The following is a 21,089-nucleotide window of genomic DNA, read 5'->3' as shown; positions in this document are numbered from 1 at the left end:
ATGATCTGATGCATGCATGCAGCATGCATGATGAACACTTTGTAAAGATCCATTTGAGGTTTATATTAGCTGTGTGAACTTTGTTTATGCAATGTATATATAGTCGAGAGATCGGGGGCGGGGAGCGCGAGCAATTAAAGGGGCAGCAGCCTGAATCGGCGCATTTCTAATGATGCCCCAAAATTGGCAGATAAAAAAATTAATATAAAAAAATCTATGGGGTATTTTGAGCTGAAACTTCACAGATACATTCAGGGGACACCTTAGACCAGTGGTCTCAAACTGCCGGCCCGCAGGCCATTTACGGCCCGCCCTCCCCCTCCACCCGGCCCGCAATTGATCTCAAAAATAAAACATAATCCGGCCCGCTAAAATTATTATTATTATTACTCTTTAGTTGCTACCTGTCTGATATGCAAAGAAAAAGTCGCCGTTCTAAGGGGCATTCACATATCGCGTCACATAAGCGGCAGCGCTGCATTCTCCTTCTTTCCAATGCGCTTTCGCTCCAGTGGCGTTTGTCGTTGCTACACAACTATTAGCCGCGCTCTCATCCACGTCGCTTCTATTATGAGTGCGCTTGCCTAAATTACAGTAAAAGCACTCGACTTTAAGTCACAAGCGTCGATTTAAACCACCGAAACGCGTCTGATGCAACCATTAAACATTACCGATGCTCAGGCGGCATCTAGGACAAATATGTGTCAGCTGTGTGAGCACAAGCGCTGCCAGGTGTCTGTCAAGAAACAGAAGAGTGTACAAATGCATTCAGGGATTGTATTTGTTCAGTGCAAGATTTTAATGTTATTTAAGATAACAAAGTAAGGGAAAATACTTCCACTAAATGTTAAAAACTAATAATGTATGTAACTTTATTTTGGCAAAATAAAGTTGATATATATAGCTCCAGTTTTTTGTTATTTCTGACCCCTCCACGCCACAAGTGTTGCTGGTTTTGTTCCTAAATTACTAATTTTTTTATTCCATGCACCTTGTTGGATGTGAAAAGTTTCACCAGACTATTGTAATTTATAGTATTATATTAGTATTATATTAGTAAATTAGTAGTATTATATTAGTAATAGTATTATATAATTATATTACACTCTGTAACAATGAGAGAGACACTGCTGTTTACATTTAGTATGGTAAATAGAATATTTATAGTATAGGTATAAAAATATTTTAAAAGGCCTAATGAAATTTGAAGTAAATGAGAAATAATGCAAAGGAAAGTAAATTTTCTGAAATGTTGCGCTTTCTCGCGCTTGAATGTTAATATGGCCCTCCTATGAGGTGTCAATCACAGAAACAGCCCCCCGCCAATTTGAGTTTGAGACCCCTGCCTTAGACTTATATTACATCTTGTAAAAAAATGTTCTAGGGCACCTTTAAATCTCCTGCTTCTTAGATGTTTCTCCTGATAGAAAAAACAGTAATCTTGCATGTGTCTCCTCTAAAGAGTCAGAGGAGATTACAACTGTGCTCAGATATGCCAGGATATAAAAGTCTGCTGTCAAAATTCAGTGATCTCAAATCCTCCCAAGACCAAATTATCAAAGCTATGCTATCCAAGTTCATTTTTTTTTTTTTTTTTTACTTTTATATTTCTCCTAAGGATGCTAAGGAGAAGAATGAATAAAACTAGATACTTCTGAGTTTAAGTCAGTTAAGCTATGAAAAATCAACCTGTGAGAAATAAAAAGAAACAAGGCAATTATTTTTATGCTACCTGTAAGTTGTATGCCAGGCTAATGCGGGCACTCAAGCAGAGTGGATTGAGATGCAGGGCTGAGAGGAAGTCCCTCTGGGCTTGTTTCCTGGTGTGATTGTGCCCATAATCCATGAAAACTTTGCCTCTACCCACATGAGAATCTTGCAGGAGGGGATCAAGTCTTATAGCTTCGCTGTAAGCATCCACAGCTTCTTGTAACTGGCCGAGCCTTGAAAACAGAGAAAGGAAGTAGATTATTACACTTTAAGGATGTGTCCTAATTCTGTTTGCACATGAACATTAGTTGTCTGTTTAAATATGAACTTTGTCTTGAACAGTCTGTAAAAATGACCTTGCTAATAGCTTGAATTCACCAGAAGTCACAGCTTAAAAGAGATCACTTTTCTGTAGTGATCTTCTGATAAGCCATTTGTTTGAGAGTGCTTCTTTAAGTCAATGAAAATGAGCAAATGTTGACTTCTATGGATCTGAAAACATTCAGTTCTTTTGTAAATGACAGTTCAGAGCATTGTGTCTTGTCAGTGAGCTACTAAGATATTTTATATTTTATAGTCCCTGTACAGAGATGAGATGTCCTGTCTGTCATAGGCTGTTACTCTGATAAAAGTGGGTCTAAATGCATTCTGGAAGCACTGCAACTTTTGAGTGTTAATCAATAACAAAACCGCTCTGAATGCACCATTTAAAGGCAGATCTGCACAATAACTGTAAGAGTTCACAGAGAGCATCAATAACTATGTCATACAAGGTTTCAGGACACCAATAAATGTTGTAGTACTTAGAGTGTTCTTCCACTTAAATGCAATGAGAAGAAAAATAAATTTTTTCTCATCTGACAAGTTCTTTTGATTTAATAATAAAGGGGTCATATCATACATTTGTATCATTTTCCTCTCATAAACTACCGTTCCACAGTGTGGTGTTTATAAGATTTTTTTTTAAAGAGCTATTTTCAATAATGATAATAAGAGATGTTTCTTGAGCACTAAATCAGCAGAATAATTTCTGAAGGATCATGTGACACTGAAGACTAGAGTAATGATGCTGAAAATTCAGCTTTGCCATCACAGGAATAAATTACATTTTAAAAATGATTTAAATAGAACTAACTTAGTTATCATTGTATATCACAATATCACTTTTTTCACTGTATTTGTGATTTAAATATTTGAAATAAATGCAGCCTTGGTGAGCATAAAGACGTCGTTCACATTTCACACTTGTTTTTCCACACAAAACATTAACAAATCTTACTGACCCCAAACTTTTGAAAGTTAGTGTGTATATTCCAAGCTTCTTGTGTCAAAAGCTGCCAGAATTTAGCCATACTTTTTCACCCTCTTAGAATAAGCATGCCATTTTTTTCAGTTGTGCCTTTTTGCAAGTTTACATTAACATAATTTTAAAGTCTTTTCCACAATATGACTGCATACAGATCAATACTATATAAATCACCTCTTTACAGTGGCGCATTCAACATCTCACTATAAAGAGCAGAATAACAACTTATCTTAATTCAATGAATTGTTAGTTCTCAGAAAATCTCAATGAAGAAAACCACATGAACTGCCATGATGGAGTCTCAGAGGGCTCAAAACCTTGATTTATTATTTTAAACACAATAGACGTTTAACATGCTGTGGAGCAGATTATAATCTGACTGCTGAAAAAATGGTTCTCAACTTAAGCTTGGCAATTTAGCATTGTGAATATCATACTCAATAATAAAAAATAAATAAATGCACACCTGTGGTGAATAACTCCTAGTGCTTGGTGAATTATTGCATCCTCTGGTCGGTTCTGTGCTGCTGCCTTAAAATCCTACAACAAAACAATAATTTTTACTAAAGCATTTTTCACACACAATAATATAATACTACTAAAAATATGATATTATTACTAATGCTTCAATGATAATGTTATTAAAGTCAATATAACACAAAATGCACTCTAATTACTTTACTAAAACCTATTCTTGGTCTTATCGTTCAACGGTCCACATTATTCCAAATCATCCTCTCCAACCACCGCTTCATACTCTGACAATACAATCAATTCCCAGTGGATAAAATCATGTCCCGCCCTACTTTTTTTTTTTGTTTCATTTGAAAATATTCTAATTATGGATATAAAAATATGTTGCAAAAGGCATTTCATGTTGGCTTTGAAAAGAAATACAGAAATAAGAAAAACCTCACACATGATTAATTGACTATGCTTTCAAAATCCTTCTGACAAACAGATTATTGAGATTCAGAGGCCTGATGCAATCAATGCTTCTTTTTCTTTATAACTCTGACCTACCTGAAGGGCACTGCTATAGTCATTCAGCTCCACATAGAGAAGGCCACGATTTATCAACACTTTGAGCTCAAGCTCCATCTTACAGTCCAAGAGCAGCATAATGCTGTAGTCTCTGAGAGCCTTGAAGATTAAAGAGAAGTAATGTGGAGGACGAGAATAAATATGCAGAAAATGCAAATGCAGAAGTGCAATTGTGATGAAAAGACATCCTGCATTTGTATACGTTTCTGTATATATGATCCCGCATACAATGCAGATTTGAAAAAGCAGATGAAAAGTAGGGGCATGAAAAGAAACAACGTCACCAGCTCATAATCCCGCAGCTCCTGAAAACATACAGCACGGTTGTAGTAAGCAAGTGAACAGGTACTGTCAACATGGATTGCCATTGTCAGATCCTCCACTGCACTCTTATATGCCTAAAAAAGATGATAAATGTGCAACATTTCTCTCAAATTTCACAGAGAGCATCAGCCTCAAGCGAGAGATAATTATTCTCAAAATCGTACTATTTTTACTAACTTTCAAATAGAATTTAAGAGCTCCTTTATACAAGTATGCTCTGACACACTTGGGCTGGATCCTGATAGCTTCATTACAGTCGAGTACAGCCTTTGCATATCGTCCTTCAGCCCCATAAAGGGCAGCTCGGCTTAGATGCACCTTGGAGAAAAACAGAAAAGAAAAAAAACATTGGAACATTGGAATATGATGATGCATTATCAGTTCAGACAGACAAAGCATTAAGCTTGAATCAAGGTGTACCTGATAGAGGTTGGGGTTGATTTGGAGTGCTCTGTTAAAGTCCTGAACACCTGTGAAGTCTCGTAGATGCACGCGGCACAGGCCTCTCTGATAGCGAGCCTCAGCATGGTCTGGGTTCATTCTCACAGCACTGTTAAAAGCATCCAAAGCCTGGAGGAGGAGAGAGTCTTCACTCTCCTACATTAAAAAAAGGTGATGAGAGAATAGTGACAGACATGGTTGTGTTTCCATCTGTTTCGTTTGTAATGATCACATCTTTAGAATCTGATGAAATGCTACTTCTCCGTTATTGTTTTTGGATGGGAATCACAGATAATAATGTGTATTAAGAAAGTGAATAGGGTAAATTTTTTCATTGTTCATTGTTGATTTTATTGTTCAATTTATTACCTGTAACAAAAGCATTTGTGTCATGTAGCACACGCCAATATGATAGAAGACCTCCGCAGCCTCTTGTGCAGTTTTGAGTTTAGTTTTATTGGTACCCAGAAGCGACAGGGCCTTTCTGAAACTCTCTACTGCTTCCTGTGTATGACACAATATAAACCCTGGAAAACTTGCAGCATTGAAAGATTACAATACTGCCTACTAAGAGACAAAAAGATACTTTATCAGAGGTAATGGAAGTTATAGAATGCTGAAAGATAATACTGACTTTTGCATTTACATTTACTGTATGCATTTAGCAAACGCTTTTATGCAAAGCATTCTTGAACTGCATTCAAGGTATACATTTTATAATTGCATGCATTCCAGTAGAATTGAACTGATGACCTTGGCATTGCTAGTGCCATGCTCAAGTGTTTGAGCTACAGGAATAATGAGGTTACACATTCAATTTTAAAATAGTTTAGCTAGACAAAAGATGAAATAGCTATTGCACACACACCGCATTTCTTTTAAATTCTCTAATATGACAAGTTGCTATAAAGCAATAAAATAGAAATATTGCTTGGCAACTGTAAACAGTAAACAGCTAGACAACATTAAAATTATTTTTTTTTTCATAAAATACATATTTTTTCATAAAATAAAATAAAATATTCAGTATATAATCTAATCTATGCAATCTAAATGTACACTACAGTTAAAAACTTTGGGGACTTTAAAAAAAAAAAAAAAAAAAAAAAACGAATACTTTTACTCAGCAAGGATGCAGTAAATTGATGAAAAGTGACCGTAAAGACATTTATAATCTTACAAAATATGTTTTTATTGTAAAACACAAACAAACAAAAAACGTCTTGTTTTTTTTTTTGTAACCTCTGTTCCCTGATGGAGGGAATGAGACATTGTGTTGATGTAATGGCACTAGAGGTCGCAGTTGGGAGCCCCAAAACACCTCTGATACTTCAGAAAATGCCAATGAAAACTGGTGAGTGAAATTTGCAAATGCCACTCCCCCAGGCATACGGGTATAAAAGGAGATGGTGGGTGTCCACTCATTCAGGTTTGTGCTGAGGAGCAGAGACAGTCTCCTGGCCATTTCAGCGGGTAGTTCAGCATTGTGGCAGAAGGGACACAATGTCTTGTTCCATCCATAAAGGAAACTGAGGTTAGTAACCAAGACTATATGTCAGTCACTTCGACATTGTATCGATCTGATGAAACTAGGGGGTCCCCTATGGAAAATGCCACAACTGACTGAACTGTTTTACGAGGTTTGGCGGTGAAGATGTTGGCTAGCTACTGTGTGTCTGGTTACAAGTGCACTCGCTATGTCGCTACCCTCCCAGTGCCCCATGTGCATAGTGACTTGTGGAGCAAGGTTCTTTCTAGGGGAAGACACAGGGTTTACCAATGGGGAAACTGAACAGAGGAGAATACATCATTTGGGATTATCATCAGGCAATCAGCACATATGAAGCACTTATCCCAAGTACAAGGGCTCATCTGAAAAGGGGCATACCAGGAGTACTGGATCTGGTAGCGAACTCCTCCGCCAACTTTGACTATTGATACGTGCTGAAGGCTAGAAGGGTGTCCAGGGTTTACTGAGAATGGGGAACTCATAAGGACTAATGAGGGCACATTATCACCTCAAGGAGAGGAAAGGCACTTTGTGAAAGCAATATACTCAGCCAGCTGCCTGTAGTTTATCTGTACGTACTCAACACACAGGACGAAACCGGTTCAACCCAGAGGTTGTAAAACATTGCAAAGGTAATGGGTGTATCCTAGCCTGGTGCTCTACAGATGTCTGCTAGACAGGCACTGTTCGCTAATGCCCAGGAGGATGCAACACTCTTGGTGGAGTGTGCTCGCAGTCCTGGGGGGCACAGCACATCCTGGGCCTGGAATGCCAAAGAAATTGCATCCACAATCCAATGGGCAATCCTCTGTTCAGAGACAGCCTTCCCCTTCCATCATCCAAAGTAGACAAAGAGCTGCTCAGAGCACCTGAAGCTCTCTATGTGGTCCAAGTAAACACACAGGGCTCACTGGACACAGCAACGATAAGGCTGGGTCTGCCTTGTCACAAGGCAGTGCTTGCAAGTTTACCAATTGATCCCTAAATGGAGTAGTGGGAACTTTGGGCACATACTGTAGCCCAGTCTGGGATTACGTGAGAGTATGCTGGACAGAACTCAAGGTACGTTTCACTAACAGAGAATGCCTGCAGATTCCTAACCCTTCTCGATGGAAGTGGGTGCAGTCAGTAAGACTGTCTTCAAAGAGAGGGCACTAAACTCAACTGACTCTAGGGGCTCCGTGTAGGCCCAGCAAAACTACAGAGAGATCCCAAGAGGGAATAAAGCATAACCTTAAGGATTTTTCTCTCCCTGCGCCTCTGAGGAAACTGATAATCAGCTTGTGCTTTCCCAGCGACTTACCATCCAATGCATTGTGATGTGCCGCTATGGTCCCAAAAGGACCAGGCGCGGGTGCCAAATTCTGCCCTGCCCCTGAGAAAGAAGGTCCTATCTCAGGGGAATCCACCAGGTAATGGCTTTTAAGAGGAGAGTGCGCTCTGAGAGGCCAGTACAGTGCAACAAGAAAGACTTGTTCTCCATCCTTCCTGACCATGCACAGTAACTGTGTAATCAGGCTCACTGAGAGAAATGCATATTTGCACAAGGGAGCAAATTTTGGTTGTTGGTGGTTTATATACGCCACCATCACCATGTAGTGCCTTCCACGCCTCTGTGAGCTACTTATGCACTTCCAGGAAGGCTGTGAACTGCACTCCAAGCCCAGGAACCAATCACTCAACCGCAAGCATTCAAGGCACGGTGAAGGGATCCACTCAAGTCCAATGTCCGTGGCGTACTGGGCAAGCATGGCTGCCAACTCAGAATCAGCCTCAAACTGGGCAACCATACCAGATGGCGGGGGCCCAGCTGAGTCTTCAGAATCAGAGGGCATAAGACCACCCTCCAATGCTGCGATTGAGAACTCATCATCCTCTCGATCCCGAATGAGAAATTAAGCTCACCCTCACGTGAGCCATCAAACTCATCTGGAAACTTGGCCAGGCGGAAGAAACGTGCCAAGGAATGGGAGGATTGTGGGGATTCACCCTGGGGGAATGCTTCCATTGTCATCCCCAGATCACCTTCAGTGCTTGCTGCCACAGTGACAGAAGGATCAGGACAAGGAGCAACTGAGGTGACTTTCTCCCTATATAAGAAAGAAAGTGTGACCACAACATCCCCATGGTCATGTTCTCGCAATGAGAACATGCACCATCCACGAAAGCTGACTCAGCATAGGTATAACCCAAACACATGAGACAGCAATCCAGCATATTAAAATGATTTCTGAAGGATCATGTGACACTGAAGTCTGGAGTAATGATGCTGAATTCAGTTTCCCATCACAGGAATAAATCATATATTTTAAATTGCAATGATATTTCACAAAATTACTGTTCTCATCAAATATATGCAGCCTTGGTGAGCATAAGAGATTTCTTTCAAAAACATAAACAATTTGAACTGACTCCAAAAGTTTGAATGGTATTGTATATAACTATAATGCACAGCCTCTAGTTTATCACTTTAAGGCCCCGGTATACTTCAAACGAAATCGAAGAACGAACTGATGTGACGTCATTTCGAACAAAATCAGGACAAAACGAAGTTCGTTTTGTGTTCTTTTTGGAAGTTCGAAACGGCTTGCCAAAGCGAACTTTCAGGAAAAGTTCACTCCAGCTGCAAAACACCTTTGTACTACCATTGGTCAGTGACGATAACGTAATAGGAGGAGTGTGCTGAGGCTCCGCCTTCACTCGTGTGGGACGTGTCTTTAACTCATTTCGTGTGTTTGAGTTTGTCGAGGTAAGATCTCTGCAGGTGAAAACATGAACACACTGGACAGCTGCTCTATAGTACAAAATTAAGTTCTTGTAAAAAAAAAAAAAAAAGAGGCACTAACACTGTTTTTCATGTTTGATACTGTAAAGCTGCTTGATTTTAATCAATCTATTGAATAAAGTGCTATATGAAGACGTGACGTGTCTGGAGTGCTAATTTGCAGAGCTCGTGCTAACATGCCCATGTTGTTATGATCAGACGCTTTTCTGATGCTTTCTATAAAAAAATGCATGCTGTTTTCTCATTTTTGTTGTGTTTATTTTGTTACTGAGAAGGAAGCGCATGGCACATATTTACATATTCATCTAACCGTCAATCTCAGCAGTGTGGGCGGCGTCAGATGTTCGTTTATAGTACATAGCTGGTCACACATTTCGAACTTCGTTTTACCCCTAAAAGAAGAACAAAAAGAACTTTGTTTGAAGTATACCGGAGCCTTTAGTGTACTTCTAAAACTGCTGAAAATAGTATTATTAATAATCACTTGAGTGTTGGTGTCTTTGGAGAAGTTTGTTTGATATTTTGCTGGCTTAGTTCTGCCATGACTGAGATACACCCTGCACAGGTCTCTGACTCACTGTGAACCTGTGTTCCCTCATCAGCATCCTCCCTAGAAGAATGAGGTGTGGAAGAGAAGGGCATGTATCGACCGCTTCCTCGAGACAGACAATGGCATTGGCATCATTCCCCAGGAACGATTGGATGGCAGCTTGCTGGACCGGTGATAAACCCAGAGCTGTGAAGGAAAGGAGGAGAGGTTTACAGCTTGGTCTAGTTGTTGTTATGGCAACATAAACCACATTTCCCTGCAAGGTTTACTTCACCCTCAGTTGAGCCAGGTGGCCTAACATGATTTAATGATGCTCATTAAATGATGGGCAGAGATAAGAGCTGAGATATTTCAGGAACTTAAAGTATGCTTGCAATTTGCTTTAGAGTGAAATTAACATAAGATCATCATTACCTGTTTTCATTTCCGCTGCATACCTTATGCAGAGGGTAGCCAGGTCAAATTGATTCATTTCATACAAGTACTTTCCTCTAAAAAAGGACAGAAAAGAGTAAACATCTTTTCTCTATATCAGATATTGGCTACACTTTATTACAGTGTAATTATACAATTAAGGGGTACACTTTATTTCGATGGTCCACTTTAGAAATTCTACTGATTAAAAGTAACTTTGCAACTACATGTCAACTCTTATTAGAGTATTTGTAGACTGTAGTAGACTGTTAGGTTAGGGTTAGGTGTTAGGGTTCAGGTTGCCAGAATAAGTTGGGGACCATCACAATAAAGTAGATATTAAGCAGACAGATACTAAGCAGACAGTCTACTAATACTCTATAACTAATACTGAGAGTAAAGCTGGGTGCACACTGTGTGATTTATAACAGTCCTTTACGATTGTTGCTTGTCAGACTGTACGATCCTCATATATGATCCTCATGTCACACTGTGGGATCTCAGCTGTCATTTATGTCAGACAGTACGACAGTCAAGATGCGTTAAAAAACGGACGCGCACATGAAAACTCGTCCGGAGTTTTACATCATCAACCCAAACATGTTCGGTGACTCTGAGCTGCATTACACACGGGACTGAAATGGTGGCTAACAAAGACATCTCTAGCATTAATTTTGATCACAGCTTGTCTTGAAAAAGGAATACAATTTGATGTTTGTCGTAGGAAAAGTCACACTGCAGGACTGTGTGCCAAATCTTCTGAAACTGCCAGAATTTGATCGCAAAGGTCATTAATCGGCTGTCGGTGAACATGTCAAACTAGCGATCAAAGACTACAAATTTTAACCTAGGATTACAGGAATCTTTTAGGATTCTCAAAATTTGTCTCAGATGACTAAATTGTGGCCAAAATCGGACAGTGTTCACCCGGCTTAAATTGGCATGTAGTCACAAAGTTACTTATATATAATAGAATGTCTAAAGTCTCACCCAATTAAGCATTATGACAAATATTAATTAACAACTTACTTACTATAGGGTTAGGGTCAGGAATAGGGTTTGGTTTAGTGTTAGTTGCTTTTAAATATGTATGATTTATTCTTTTTACTGCAAGTCCATGTAACATGTGTAACAAAGACACTGTAAAATAAAGTGTTAGGGCCTGTTGCCATGGACCAAGTCAATGTTAGATTTTTAAACAAAAACAAAAAGGAAACAAGGTTTTGAGGGACAGAAGGTTTTCATGTCTAATTTCCACAGCCCATGGTTTCCTTTTTATTTTTGTATTTTTTTTTTTTTTTAAAGACATTATCAATTAACATTACAGCCTATTGAACAAATTGTATTTCTATCCTTCACATCCTTGCATTAGATTAATTAAGACCTAGAGAGGAAGCATATTAGGTTTTTAATCTAAGAACCAAGCAGCAAACTCAAGAACTAAGAGTAAATAAAATATTCAAGGTCATGCAAAGTTTTCCAAACAGTTGTCCAAATAACCCAAATAACCTCATGATGTGCAGATCATAAGCATCTGGCTTCATATGTATGGCTTGAGTCAAATCCTTCACCGCTCTACTCAGATTATTCACCTGTGGAAAAATACAAGTTCACTAGTTTACAAAATTACTAGGGCTATAACCACAACTATTCACAATAGTAACAGTGATGCTTTTTTTTATTTTAAAATGAATACACTGATAAAACATTTATTCATCTTTTTTATGTGGCACTTCAAATCATTCAACATCCCCTTACATTGTAATAGGCTCTGGCCCGGCATACATAGGCTTTTACATGGGTGGGGTCTGCTTTCAATGCATTACTGAATCTTTTGATGGCCTCATAATTTCGGTTCATCTTCAGCATGCAGATCAGTCCCAAACTGACATGGGCAACAGCCGCAGTTCTGCTGTGACATTAGAGAGGTGCACACAGAGAGGAGAGATGATGACTCAGATACAATTTCATTGATTTTAGCTTAACTCATGGCTGCTCAGAGACTGTCACATTTTACAAAGAAAAAATCTTTTGAAAAGCGAGTTTCAAGCTTCAATAAACTTATCCTTAACTATGGCCTGCCTTTGGTGCACTCGTTCAACAAAAGAAAATGAAGGTCTTTTCGTCACAGAGTGGAGGAGGCTGGGACATCACCTGTCAAGTTTAATCACAACTTCAAAGTCAGCCATAGCCTGCCGCCAGTCCCGGAGTGCCGTGTAGACCAGACCACGGTGCAGGAACGCACTCAGGTTTTCTGCGTTGTCATTGATCAGAACTATGACACACATACATATATAGATAAAACATGGCTAATGAGATGATCTGGCTTTTTTCTGACTTCTCAGCATAAAGTTCTGGCATATATATGGAGCCATATGGTCTCTGAGGATCTCAAATGTACCGCATTCATTATCTTTCAAAGTGTCTGCCAATAAATTGCAGTGTAGTTATTGTAATACAGTATTTCAAAGTGCTGAATTGAGTGCTGCATGGCTCTGTACACAAAAAAAAGTGTTTTATGGATTGCTCCTTTGAGTATTTCTTTTAATAACTGCAATAAAATATAAAATAGTTTTTGAGTTTTACATTGAGATTTATTACAAGCTTAATGAACATTACATTAAATTTGCATTTCCTTTAAAATGGTCATTAATCCACATGGAATGGAATCCAAAGTGAAATCCAAAGTTTGTCAGTAATGTGGAACTTGCATCATGACAATGTATGACTGGTTTGCTTCAATATTTTATATTGCTTCATATACTGCAAAAGAATATGTTGATAAATTGCCTTAAAGTGAATTTTCTGCAAAGTATTTTCTGCATGCTATGTGTCGCAAAAGTAGGCTTGGTGCCGAAAATCTAGTCATGCCTACGCTCCTGTTACACTGCACCATGGTGCTTAGGTGGGCAGTGTGAAAGTCTTTACTGATGAAGCTGTTCAGTTTGTAGGAGACAATAGTGAGAAAATATTTATGTAAGCTTCAGAGATCAAAGCAGCAGATTACAGTTGCCAAAATCATACAAGATAAGACTGGATGGCTCTTATTTGTTCTCCTGGCTGAGTAGTGATATTAACATCCTCATTTTACCTGATTCAACAGATGCAGCTGTCTGTGATGAGATGGCCACACTGATCATGTTTAATTGTGTGCAGAACGGTATTTATGAAATCTAAGCTAAAAAAACCTGTTGACATACAGTATAGAGTTCAGCAATATAAAATTGATCTGAATGGCGTAGTTCAGAAAATTGGGGTGTGAAATGTTTAAGTTCGTATTAAAATCTCTGACTTTTGAATGCAAACTTCATATCACGCCAAATCTGAGCACATTTTGTTTTGCAGTTCTAGAAGTTACATGAAATTACTGAGAAGATACTGAGAAGCAGACACATTTTCATTGCTGTTTAGAAGAAACAACTGAGATATCTTGTTTCTGACTTTTTCTTTCCTATGGGCTTCCTAAAAAAAAACAAAAAATAAAGAAAAACACTCATGTGTAACATCACTATTTGTAATATTGCCTTTCCTACTGTGTTCTCAACATAAAGTGTCAGACCTCAGCAGTTTACTTAAAAATGCCTATGGATGTCAGTTTTCATCAAGGCTCTCAAAATGTTGGCAAGGTATCTTTATATAGAGAAACTGTGAAAGAACTAAAATTTTCATGTGTTATATCAAGCATGTGCATTACCAGATGTGCTGAGATCCTTTAAGGCCATCTCAGGCATTATCTCCCTCAGCAGACAGCCTCTGTGGTAAAACGCCAACCAATCACTGGGATCCCAGTGCACAGCCAGAGAAAAGTCCTCAATAGACTTCTCAAACTGACCCAGCTTGGAATAGATCCTTCCTCTGTATGTTCTGCATTGAGTGAAAAAATATAATTGGATTTACAAATCAACATAGATGTAATGTAGCTAATTATATTTAGTGGAAAACAAACATTAAAGGGGTAATTAACCACTGGCAAAATGGGTTTTTAATTTAACTTGGCTGCCTATGTGGTAGAAAGGCCAAAAAAAAAAAAGATTTTAAAAAAATGAAATCGGTGCTACCTGACTAGAGAAAAGAGAGAAAAAGGGCTGTTGTCTTTCTGTTTTCAAAATAGGTAGGAAAACTTCAACACTCATAATGCACTGGGCATGTTGCCATCTAAGGCCACTCCCAGTCTGCTCCTAGGCTTGACCAGAGTCAAATACCACCTTACTTGAATACAAAATACTTCTTAGCAAACTTTTAGTCACAATGGTGTTGACCTGTCTTGTTCCCAAGTGCAAGAATTCAAAGAGTTAACGTTTAGTTACTTTTGGTTTTCAGTGCATTGTAGGCAGTGGATAAAGGCTGCAAAGAATCATAAATATGAAGAGAATACCACAACGTACAATCTGAAAAACCTTTAGGGCTTTTCACACTGTGCTTAACCCTGCGTTATCGTCATTCTAAAAAACTGCTTTAAACCCAAGGTGAAGGAACGTTTCACACTTGTAATTCAGAAGCGAGGATAGTACCGCTTTTTATCCAGGGTTATGAAACCTTGGTCTGCATTGCAGTGCCAAACTTATACTTTAGCAGTGTCTCATTTCATTTAATATTGAAGGCTGCATCCTCCAGAGGACGCATCCAGTGAAGGATGTGGTATACAGAGTGTCCTTAACCAGAATTAAAAGAGACGTCCTTCGTAGGGTACACGGGCAGGAAAGGAAACAGGAAGTATCACGTTGCTATGCCAACAAGTTCACGGCAGCGTCATTGCGCTCTCACAATAGTTAAATGAAAGAATTATTTATAAATTTGGAAAGTAATTTAAAAAGAAAATGTATTTGATTTATTTTGGGTAATGCTTGAGGAGCTGCAGTGTATGCAACCTTGGAGGCAACCTTCGAAATGAGACTTGTGAAAATCGGTGAACTTACACTTTGAGCATACTGAATGGGGTATATAATCCTCATAATTTTACTGACCTTGCTATAGCATTCCCAGGTTCTTGCTTTAGTAGTAAGGTGAAGTCTTCCAGGGCCACCATCCATTTGGAGCTGTTGAAATGCTGTATTCCATGAGCCATCATTGCATCTGTCCTTGTTGAGTCGATGGTGAAGGTCTGGTGGTCAAAAAGGATTTATTTTGAAATCTTACATGTGCCATGTATACTGCAATCATTGAGGCAATAATTATGCAGCTATTTTCTATAATCCACATTGTCAGCACTCATTTGTGAATTTAAACAAATCTCTTTATATATATATATATATATATATATATATATATATATATATGCTGACTGTAAAACTGACTAATTATAGCCCGCAAAATGTGCATACAATAATTAAGAAAGCTTTCTTACAGCGCCTGAAACACAAATAATGTGCAGAGTCCATTCAAATGCTTTTTTTAGCCAAAGAGAAGTCAGTTTAGTTTTTTCAAAACCATTTCCCACCTTCTCTCTGAACCCTAGAATTAAATGAACCACTAAGCAGCTTATTTTTGCTGCTGTGCTTTTAAGAAACACCCCCTTCACATGTGAAATGAGAAGCTGAACTTTGCAGTTCTCTCGCACAGAATGATTATTAACTCACCCATCCTTCAAAAACAGCTTTTTTTGTGAAGCATGTAGCACTTTTTGTCAGGTTTACAAAACAATTCATGCTGAAATTTGTGCTGCATAAACTGGCAAAATCCGACTGCAAAAAGGATATGCAGGTGCTACACACAGCCAGGAACAACTGTCAAAATTAACTCTTAGCTGTATTTCTTCTGATGCTTGAGAATGATATGATAATACATGTTAATAATAGTAATGATAATAATAATAGTTATTACTTGATATATTTAATTTGTACAGTACCTTTTAAATACTGTATGTGCTTTATATGTCAGAAAATAAAAAGCATAACAAATAAAAAATTTATTAATAAAACATTAAAAAATAAACTGAAACTCAGATTCATTGTTGTTTTTTAATACATGGTCTTGGGAGAGTTTAGAGAAGTTTTGACTTCTGAAAGTTACAGTATATTTTCATAAATAAACTCTTATCTCTGAAGATCAAGGAAAATGTAATTCCTCATTAGATGATCCCTTTGATTAATATTCCTGGAAGTAAATAATGTCAGTAATATTTGCATACTTAATTGTGATTGGTCTATTATCATCACCTTGCAGGTGTTGATTTTTCTTTCAGTAAATTAAAATATATTTGTATTGTTTCATAGGGCTCACTTTGGTGTAGTCCTCCATGGCCAGCAGTATCTCACCCATCTTCTCATACATCTTTGCCCTTTTAAAGTAGATCTCTGCATCATCTGGCTTGACTTTGATAGCTTGGGTGTAGCTGAATGCAGCCAGTGCGATTTCCCCTCTTTGTTTGTAGATTTCTGCTCTAGACATGAAGGCGTCTGGAACACAATTGGCATCAGTCATTAACTTCTACACTTTGTTCTGAAGAAAGTTTTGTGCACCACAAATATAATTATTTACTTCTACATGGCCATTTTACATCCCCTTTCTGACCTTTACTATTAAACAGAATTGTAGGCTTTTGCTGTAGGGCCAGGCTGCCAAATACTGAACAAGCATTTCTATTATAATGCTCATTTATAGGCCATGTTCACACAGCAGCAGAATACGACTGTCAGTCCTGTATTTGAGTCCTTAATATGGTTACGTTCACACACAGTTCAGTTATTTATGGAAGTGACAACTGCATTCTATAATCTAACTCACACCTATTATCACATTAATATTATTACACAGTAAATTATCAGGTCTTACAACCACATTATCGGTGAACCCATGCTGTGTGAATGGAATCAGACTGGACAACTAGTTGTCTGTCACCTCATACAGTGAAAGAAAGACACTCTTTGTTACACAAACACATGTCTTACTGTGTTTTGTGGGTTTTCATGTGTGGTTTCGGTAACTTACAGTAATGGAGATATAAGCTGTGTGTAACCTGACAGTTTTAGGTCTAGTCATTGTTCTCCAAAAGAGCTGGTCCCATCAGTTCTTTGTTCTATGCTGATATAAAAACCGCTGTTGTTTAATGAAGATTTGATGGATAAACTGGTGGCTCAATGGATTTGTCAAATGTGCTAAAACTTTTCAGTTTCATGGACATCGCCATCTCTGATCTTTGGTCACTGTCGTTATGGTTACTGGTAAGAGAATACAGATTTGAATCCCATTGCACGTTCACACAGACAGTATTTGAGACGCTACTGTAAGTTGCTTTGTTAACAGAGCTTTTCAAGACTCACCTGCAAGTAAATGCGGTTGTGAATTCCAAAATCTGACTCTGAATGTAGCCATATTATAACTTGGACAGTCATATGTTAATGTGCTCATGGATATCATATCATACAGAATCTGTATTTTAGTATTATTTATATTATTATAATTAATATTATTGCCATTATTATATTAATATTTTGAATTAGTTTTTATTTTTATGATTTCTGTTTTAATTGTAGTTACATTTTCTGTCATTTTTTGAGTTTGTCTTTTTTTAATATTACTATTTAGATTTCATTTATTTTCATTTCAGTTTTAGTTTTTATTTATTTTAGTGTTATTTAAAGTTATTTCAGTTGCCAAGCCAGCATTTCTAATCTTCTTTTAATTGAAATTTTTCATCTAATATTTATATTTTATTTCAGCTTTATTTCAGTTAAAAATATTTTTAATAGTTTAAAAGTTTTAGTTTATAACAATAATAACCCTGTTCTAAAGGACCTTTGCAACTTACTTTCAATAAAGGGTCTGTGCGAACAGAGGGTGAAGCTTAGTATGATGGATTATGTCTATATTAGTACATCAAATACTTTTATTTCAAAAAAGCAAGGACAATCTTGTTTTGATACGTGCCCTTCAGGCGTACAGGTTCTGTTTTGCCCAATACAGAGGTCAGACAGAATTCATGAGTATTGCATCAGTATCTTGTCTCTCCTGCTGTCTGGTAATGAAAGTGGACTCATGCACACACCTGCATGATTCTTGTTGTTCTTAACGATGACGTTTAGATCATCCAGAGCTCTATTGGGGTCGTTTCTCTGCAGGTAGATGCTGTGTCTGTGCCAGTAGGCATCCAGTAAATGGGGCTCCAGGGAGATGGCCTTTAAAAACAGAAAAACAACAGATCAATCATTAGTACACAATAAACTAAGCAGAAAATCAGGTTGCATTTGTAGAATGTTTTGGATAATGATTTCTGAAATGAACCATAATGAACAAACACTGAATAATATCTTATAAGCAACAGTATTAGTGATGTTTACCTTAGCATGTATTGCTAATAAAAAGCAAAAAAAAAAAAAAGTCTTACAGCATTGAGATCTTCAAGGGCCTGGTTGAGATAACCAAGTTTGACGTAAAGTGCTCCACGTCGACACAGGTCAAAGGCACAGTGGTTTCCAAGTTCAGTCAAAGTTTGGGTCAGCTTGGCCACTTCAAGCTTCACATTAGCTATAGTGAGACCTTCATTCAAAACCTCAGACACATCCACTTTGTCCAGATCCTGGAAGTTGTCTTGTGGAAGCCGGTTCTCCTCCAGACCAGCAGGGAGAGAGCCTGTACTCTGGACATTTTCCAGAGGAGGAAAGACCTCGTCGAACCAGGTACCCCATATGTCTCTAACCCACTCTCTGGGTGATGTGATGTCAGGTATTCCACCACGATCTGTGGCAAAGCTCTCAAAATCTAGGAGCATAGGCAGACTGAGGCAGAGGAAGGGTGAAACTTGCCCTTTAGAAGTTTTGTACTCACATGGTAACTGACACAGAGACTCACTCCTTTTAGAAAATAAAAGAAAGATAAACACATTATTAATGCAAACAACACAACAGACTTAAAAAGGTCAAGAAAGATGATGTACAAAACTGTTCCTTCTAGAATATTTATGAGATACAAGATGCATTGCATCACAAAATGCTGTGAAAGACTATTTTATCATTGGTTTAAATGCAATTTCATGTTTTGGTCTTGTTTCAGAATTCTATTAATTTAAAAATATGCTTTAATAACAAAAATAACAAAACCTTGTTAGTATCTGTGGTGGCTCTCTCAGTTTTTTCCAAACATAGGCTGTCTTGACAGAGCTGTGTGTCTTTCCTCTCTTCATGACCCTACGTTTGGAACAGGACACGCTTGCCCTATTTTTGCCTTTGTGTGGGTTCCTCCTGTGAACTTTTGGGATCTGGTGGGGCTGCTCTGATGAGTTGGGCTCTGTGTGAACCTCCTGGGGCTTTGCCTGTTTGGCATTGGATGGGAATTCTCCGGCCAGAGCTGCACAGATTGTGTTCTGCGGCCACTGCCACCACACATGCTCCAGCTCCTGGGAAAGGCTGGTGAAGTCAGACAGAAGCTGAAGACAGGGCTCAAGATCTAGGGTTAAGTGCGGGGCAGAATGTGGCCGTCTGGTCTGAAACCCCTAGGGGAGACAAGATATTACAAGAGGTGAAATTTTGGTTGCAATGGTTTCTGTTACAATGCAGCAGAGCTGCCTGTATGCAATTATTACAGTTAAAAGACTGAACTGTTTTAGGTACTTTAAATAATATACACACAGAACAAAAATTTTAAAAGGTTCTGTTAGAAGTAGAAACTGAAATTTGCATTAGTCCAAAAAAGCAGAAGTGTAGGAATGATTTGAAAAGGTGAAAACTAAGGCATTGGTCATTAAAATTTTGATTATTCTCAAACAGTGTCTTGAAAGAATATCAAAATGTCTAAATGCCATATCCAAAGGAACAGGAAAGAGAACTGTTGTTATATTACTGAGACTCTAGCTTTACATTAAAATAGAAAAGGCTAACCAATAAAAAGTACTAGGAATTCATATTAACTCTCCCACAACAAAACTGGAAAAGGTTTTTAACCTGTTCTGTTGAGATGAACCCAGAGGGAGTTGGTGAGGCTGTTGATCTGAAGTCTGCCACAGACTTACACTTAATAGGCGAGACATTTTCCTGGGGACAAGGCCAAATTTTTAGACAATGTCTAACACAATTTTATTCATAAAACTCTCTTGAGAACTCACTGGAGTAAGTGACATGAATGCAAAGTAACAATTTCTTTCTCATCTTGTTTTCTTCCTTTTTAGTATGTAAGAAGATAAATATGAAGCATTGACATTTCAAGCAGACAGCAGTGTTATGCAGTGTGACCTTCTATACTGCATTAAAAACTAAATATTTTTCTAATTCTTATGTATGCATTATGTATATAAAATTATGTATGCATTTGCTATATATTATGCATGCATTATAATAATACACAGAAACACTATAATAAAATAGATACTGTATGTATTTTTCTGAATAACATGTTCATAAAGAGTTTCATGGATATGTTGTTTTATCACAGATATAAGTATTGCAAAATACAGGAATAGGACATACCTTAGACTAAGTAATTTAAGATTAATTACATGAACAGACCTTAGAAGTAACCTTTTCTGCATTCATCACATGGCTAACTGATTCGACCACATTATGCTCGTCCATCAGATTCAACAGATTCTCTTTGCACAGGTCTGGCTGAGTTATCTGAGGACACAAAATGTAATAAGAAAATGGGGGCTACAGCACTGACTTAATAGCATAAAATTGTATCACATTGTAACTCACTTTTATGCTAGTATTTTTCCAGATCAGAAGGTAACATAAGGAATTTAATATTCCCAGCATGAGCAAGCTCAAAGGAAATATCTTTGAGATAGCATTAATAGCTAATTTATGTGAATTACAGGCATTACTATGCAAGTCGTGCTCATAATTTTACTTAAACTCTTGACAAGGCTCAAGCGCTTTAGCCCATTTCTCTAATATTATATACGCTTACAAGAACTGTATACAAATCTAAGATAACAGAGAAAGCATGTATCGTTGTTAGTTTACAGACAGAGCTGCTCTGGGCTCTTCTCTGAATACAGAAGCCTACAGTGTAAATGCAGGAAGCCGATGGGGGGAGGAATGCAGTGATTTCTCAGAAAAAAGGTGCTGTTAAA

General features: G+C 37.8%; 1 protein-coding gene across 1 annotated transcript in view; it reads right to left on the bottom strand.

Annotated features, from left to right (window-relative positions):
- ttc6 (tetratricopeptide repeat domain 6) overlaps positions 1–21,089 on the bottom strand; it is a 50,774-nt gene that overhangs the window by 18,462 nt on the left and 11,223 nt on the right. Inside the window, exons 7-29 of the mRNA XM_067366898.1 lie at positions 20,521–20,628; positions 19,960–20,049; positions 19,120–19,511; positions 18,408–18,873; positions 18,069–18,198; positions 16,304–16,479; positions 15,049–15,185; positions 13,779–13,948; positions 12,239–12,359; positions 11,843–11,993; positions 11,594–11,676; positions 10,108–10,161; positions 8,241–8,425; positions 7,639–8,151; positions 6,688–6,798; positions 6,510–6,613; positions 5,195–5,329; positions 4,805–4,981; positions 4,562–4,702; positions 4,345–4,458; positions 4,040–4,159; positions 3,483–3,556; positions 1,733–1,943 (exon numbers count right to left, since the gene is read on the bottom strand). Of these exons, the coding sequence (XP_067222999.1) occupies positions 1,733–1,943; positions 3,483–3,556; positions 4,040–4,159; positions 4,345–4,458; positions 4,562–4,702; positions 4,805–4,981; positions 5,195–5,329; positions 6,510–6,613; positions 6,688–6,798; positions 7,639–8,151; positions 8,241–8,425; positions 10,108–10,161; positions 11,594–11,676; positions 11,843–11,993; positions 12,239–12,359; positions 13,779–13,948; positions 15,049–15,185; positions 16,304–16,479; positions 18,069–18,198; positions 18,408–18,873; positions 19,120–19,511; positions 19,960–20,049; positions 20,521–20,628 (3,963 nt within the window). The remainder of the gene's footprint in view (positions 1–1,732; positions 1,944–3,482; positions 3,557–4,039; positions 4,160–4,344; positions 4,459–4,561; positions 4,703–4,804; positions 4,982–5,194; positions 5,330–6,509; positions 6,614–6,687; positions 6,799–7,638; positions 8,152–8,240; positions 8,426–10,107; positions 10,162–11,593; positions 11,677–11,842; positions 11,994–12,238; positions 12,360–13,778; positions 13,949–15,048; positions 15,186–16,303; positions 16,480–18,068; positions 18,199–18,407; positions 18,874–19,119; positions 19,512–19,959; positions 20,050–20,520; positions 20,629–21,089) is intronic.

Source organism: Chanodichthys erythropterus, chromosome 18 (genome assembly GCF_024489055.1).
Source record: "Chanodichthys erythropterus isolate Z2021 chromosome 18, ASM2448905v1, whole genome shotgun sequence".
In the NCBI taxonomy this organism is placed as follows: Eukaryota; Metazoa; Chordata; class Actinopteri; order Cypriniformes; family Xenocyprididae; genus Chanodichthys; species Chanodichthys erythropterus.
Note: the sequence above shows the minus strand (reverse complement) of the source record. Positions and strands in the feature narration are given on the sequence as shown.